Source organism: Sipha flava, unplaced genomic scaffold, assembly GCF_003268045.1.
Source record: "Sipha flava isolate LNK unplaced genomic scaffold, YSA_version1 252_pilon_pilon, whole genome shotgun sequence".
Classification (NCBI taxonomy): domain Eukaryota; kingdom Metazoa; phylum Arthropoda; class Insecta; order Hemiptera; family Aphididae; genus Sipha; species Sipha flava.
In genome coordinates this window covers 1,856,877-1,861,832 of record NW_020272904.1, presented here as the reverse complement: position 1 = coordinate 1,861,832, position 4,956 = coordinate 1,856,877, and the positions used below count along the sequence as shown (strand labels likewise).

The 4,956-nt window shown below is 32.5% G+C and overlaps 1 protein-coding gene across 1 annotated transcript; it reads right to left on the bottom strand.

Annotated features, from left to right (window-relative positions):
- Positions 1-1,813: 1,813 nt before the first annotated feature.
- LOC112684595 (uncharacterized protein DDB_G0271670) lies at positions 1,814-4,570 on the bottom strand. Its single transcript, XM_025556195.1, has 2 exons — positions 3,468-4,570; positions 1,814-2,703 (listed from the first exon to the last, which is right to left on the bottom strand). The coding sequence occupies exons 1-2, from the start codon at positions 3,916-3,918 to the stop codon at positions 2,654-2,656; spliced, it is 501 nt and encodes a 166-aa protein (XP_025411980.1). The 5' UTR covers positions 3,919-4,570; the 3' UTR covers positions 1,814-2,653.
- Between the last annotated feature and the right edge of the window lie 386 nt (positions 4,571-4,956).

Below are 4,956 nucleotides of genomic sequence, written 5' to 3'. Positions count from 1 at the left end.
GTGATTTGCAAAAAAAAATAATTGTTGCGTTCTTTTTTAAACCAAGATTCAATTTGCATGAAGCTGAGCACGGATAGGTGAGACAGAGTTTATATTGTTCTGTTGGTGGTAATTTTTCTAAGACAAGTACAAAAATAAGATTTTAATTTAAATGTTTATAAACTTCTGTCCTAATAAACAGAAATATCATTACATTAAGTCTATATAGAACTTTGTTGTGATTGTTGGCTGTGACTAATTTACCTCAGTTACAACCGAATGCAAAACAATTTTTAAACAAATGCATACTCTTAATGTACTCTTATTACATGCTTATTGTTTATACGTTTTTTCTAGTTTATGAAAAGATAAAGGAAAGGAATCAAATCCGAACTTGGATATTGAACAATAAAAATAATACTTTATTAATTATGGTTTTATTATTACAACTTTATTACAAATCAAAATGTAAAATACATTTTATCTTCCGGCACTTATACATAAAATAGACTTAGAATTACTTGTTTGTGTACAGACAGAAAAACATATATAAATAAGGTCAATAATGATACTGAAAACAATTCCATAATTCTTTTTTTTTTTTTTTTTGGTAATAACAAATAAAATATAAATTAAAATATAAAACAGTAAAATTTTGTAAGACATTTTTAAGTACATGTACTTTGAAGTTCCAAAATAATTATTTTAATACTGTGTTAAATATTTAGTCTATCAATCAGTCTAATTCAATTATTTTGTTTAATTAGAAAAAAAAAACTGGTGATAACATTTAATTTGGTATCAAGACACGACAGGAAAATAACTTAATAAAATAAAAATAATAAAGACTAGTTTCTTTTTTTCATCATTATTAAACATAACAATTATTATTTTGACTATTGTATTTTAAAGACAAGTTATTATCACATTTAGTAATGTTAACATATTGTGGTTTCTAGACAAGTGAGGAGTTTTTTATTTGGGCGCCACAAAAAAAAATTTAATACAATGATTTCTTTGTACTCTTCTTATTTAATATATGAATCAAATTATAGGGCTATAATTAATTACAATTTAAATTTATAGTATTATTTAATTTTTAATAACAACAATTATGATAGGAAGCAGTTATAATTATAATTACTTTGATTTTTGAAGAAATAATAAAATAACTATTACTTAAAGAAATATGACTATTGAAATAATTAGTTCTATATAAGATATTGAATATGAAAACAAATGTTTTGAAAAGTAGTGTATTTTCAATAGAATTCATTTTATTTTCATTTATGTAAAAGAAATTCCAACAGTAATAGTCTATGAAGAGTAATTAACAGGGGCCCAATATAAAATATGTATTTTTTTTTAAAACCAACTCCAAAACAAAAGTTTTTTTCATAATGTAGTAAACCCTATTTACCTAGATAAATATAGATAAAAGCTGAATATCTTAAAAAAATAGTAACAAATGTATCACAGATTATATGGTTGATTAATTTTTACCTATTATAAACAAAACAGAGCATCAGACTTAACTTACCAACCCATTAAAATAATTTTCCCTTTATTAAACAACATAACAGCCTAATGAACATCTAAAAAATGTAAGTACAGTCTATTATTGAGTATCCAGGTGGGACATATTATCCCTTACAAATAAAAACTAAATATAAATTATTTGCAAAAGAATACAAGTGTGATATGGTTTTTTTTTAATTTTAAATTTAATTTGGTCAATCAGACTTATGGTGTGCAAGATATAAATTATTGCAGCCAAAATATTTTTTAAAAACAATTTTCATTTACCATAAAAATATTTGATTTGTGTGATATTATTATAAAAGCTTTTGAATGAAATATTACCCCCAAATTACCATTTGATATATTATATACAATTATTTATAAACTAAAGTAGGCGGGTTGGTAAGAAAGAACAATAAGTGTCTACCAAGTAATTTATTTTAAATCTTGCCTAGAATCCAATTGGACTTAAAATTGTATTAAATTGCATTGATTTTATATTTGACACTATCAGAGTATCTTAATTTTAAAAAAAACCCTCATTTTTTGATCACTGATAATACATCAAAACATTATTAACAATAATTTACATTAAAATATTTAGGTTACAACACCTTGTTCCCTATTGATTGATAGGCTTAAGTTATAATTAGTCGTGTAACTTTTTTATTTTTCCAAAAGGTATTCTTAAAGTACTAAAAAATGAATATTAAAAATAAACCCTAATGCTGAGATAAGCCATAAGCTGTCATAACTCAATATGTACATATAAAATGTAGCTAATAAAAAATTGTTATATGGGCTAGTTATCAACTTAAAATAGGCTATTATTTAAACATATTTAGAATACTTTCTATTATTAAACATAACACTTGATGTATCCATTTTAAAAACCAATTCAGCATTTAAAATAGATACAACCAATGTAATAAATAATTTATTATTCTAAACAAAGTGCCGGCACTTACCCATGCACATAAGAGCACACAATGATTTGTTGTTGGTTTTCTTGTGTTTTTTACTGTTTATATTGTCATAGCGCGATATTAGTGCCTAGTGGACATGATGTAGCCATATTAGACACTGGCCGGCTTTTTGCTGACCTAGTCAGATTTGGAACTGAGCGTGGGTGGTCATCGCCTTTGGCCATATCTCAGGATCTTCTCCTCGCTATGTCCTTGCTGGAAGTCGTTGATGTACTGTCTGGAATACACAATACAATATTTTCATCAAACCCAAGTCAAAACGCCATTATTATATAATATAAAATAATATTGCTAAATTAATGAATAATATACATTTAAAGTAACAAAAATAGTATAGACAAGTGTGTATGCTTTGTAGTAAATAATATAACCCACAATATGTAAACCACAAAATGAATTATGTTCTTAAATTTAAATAGGTCATAGTTATAATAATATAAACATTGGTAAGACTTGGGAAGGATTAAAGAAGTACATATTAGTGATTATTTTTTTCAGAAGCTTTACAAGTGTAATATTGAAAATGTTTAATACGTAAATAATAACAATAACAAAGTGCTTAATACTTTGGTACAATTGCACAAAGAGGAAGGTCAATTTTATGTTATAAAGAATTGAATAGTGCAATTTGGGTCAATATGAATATAATGAATGTTGAGTGGATATTGTTAGTTAAAGGAACTTTAGAGATACATAAATGTATCATAAAACACAAAATGACTACATGGTAACATGGTTAAACGTGCAAATTGGCTATATCCAAACAGTGACAATATATGGGTGATTTAATGATGACTGGAAACCAAGAGATTTATATAACAATATAGGAACATGCATATTGTAAGAATTAGAGATTGAAAAAAAAGCATCTACTAGTGGCCACAAACCCAAATAATTAAGAGGACTTCTTTTTTCCCTGTAGAGAGAAGGGAATGCAGCAGAATAAAAGTTCTATACTACATTAGCATTATAGTCACTCACTGTCTTTGGATTTAGACGTCAGCGACCGCCTGAGTTTGTCAACAAGTTTCGAGTGGAATATGTTAAGTGACGACGTAGATGATACCTTGGGCGGCGACGACGATGATGATGAGGACTTGGCAGGGCTCTGAAGACTAGACTGCGAGTTTCTGGACGAGTTTCTAGACGCCACACCGTGGTGATTCTGCTGGCTACCGTGGTGGAAAGCCGTGTGCCTAGATACAGCACCGAGTGACCGATGAGCTGGCGAGCTGACCATGAAGTCACTGCCGGGTGATGTGGATAACGACGGGCCGTCTGCGGATCGGGAACCACTGTGTACTCGTCTGGTACCGCACGAGGAACCCGATGAGCCAGAAGTTTTGTCGTTGGAACACTCGGACACGCGTCTGTTCCGGTTCGATTTGTAAATGTTGTAATCATTTTTCACTACGGGCATCATAAAGGCCATGGTACCGGTGTGGTGTTCACAGGGAAAACAATAAAAAAAAACCGATTCTAAACTCTGATGATTTTTTTTCACGCCCGTATTCCGCGTACACTTCAATATTAAGTTCAAATAATATAATATTTTCTGTTTATAAAATATTATTTATATCTCTGTTTTGTCACTTTGCGTGTTATTTTTATCGTATCGGCACAGCCGTACACGGTATAAGACGAGCACGACAACTGTACGTGCAACAATGACAATAACGGGTGTATAATATGTGATTTATATTTTTAAAATATAATAACGATTCGAATGATAATGTTTGAAACGGTAAATATTTGTTATTATCAACTCGCACTGAAAAACTGTTACCGGCACGCACGTCAGTCGGCAACTGGCGGGAATTTATAAATTCGATTACGGATAAGGACGACGGGCAAACGAGCGATATCTCAACTACATGTATATATAATAATAATATATATATATGTAATGAGCGCGCGCGCGCGAGATTATCTTAGAATAAAAAATGAAAAGGAAAAAAACAAAAACGTTTCTGTAACGATACGGATTTCGTTTCTCTCTGGTGTTCCGCTGGACGAGTCGAACGTTAAGAACGGAGCGCGAGTCGTGACTATGTGCAACGCAATGCAACGGAATGAGAATCACTTTGGCCGTGTGACCTTTCCGTCCGTGCGTGCGTTACCACCACTACCATTTACCATCGTCGGCCGTAACCACTCCTCCCCGCCACGCCACGCATGGCTGGCATAACGTTATGAAACCCGTCACGCCGCCTACCACCACCACCGCCGCCGCCATCGTCGGCGGTGGCCTCGGGGACGCGACGGTTACACCGGTCGGTCGGCGTCCTAAAACCCGTCGGACTGGTGAGCGGACGGGGCGGCGAGGGGGCTTCAGGCGTTCGTCGTCTGGATGTTATTGATCCGAACCGTTCCCGCGGCCCGCCGCCCCATCACCACCGAGGATGGCGTACGTGCGTGCGTGCACGACGTCGTTGTGTGTAACCGCTTTTTTCATCGCTCGGCAACTCGT

What these genes read in the sequence shown, in the direction of transcription:
- LOC112684595 (XM_025556195.1), bottom strand. Translation starts at nt 3,918, where the DNA reads ATGGCCTTTATGATGCCCGTAGTGAAAAATGATTACAACATTTACAAA. An exon ending in GACGTCTAAATCCAAAGACA is followed by an intron (nt 2,704 to 3,467) that starts GTGAGTGACTAT and finishes TGTGTATTCCAG; the next exon opens with ACAGTACATCAACGACTTCC.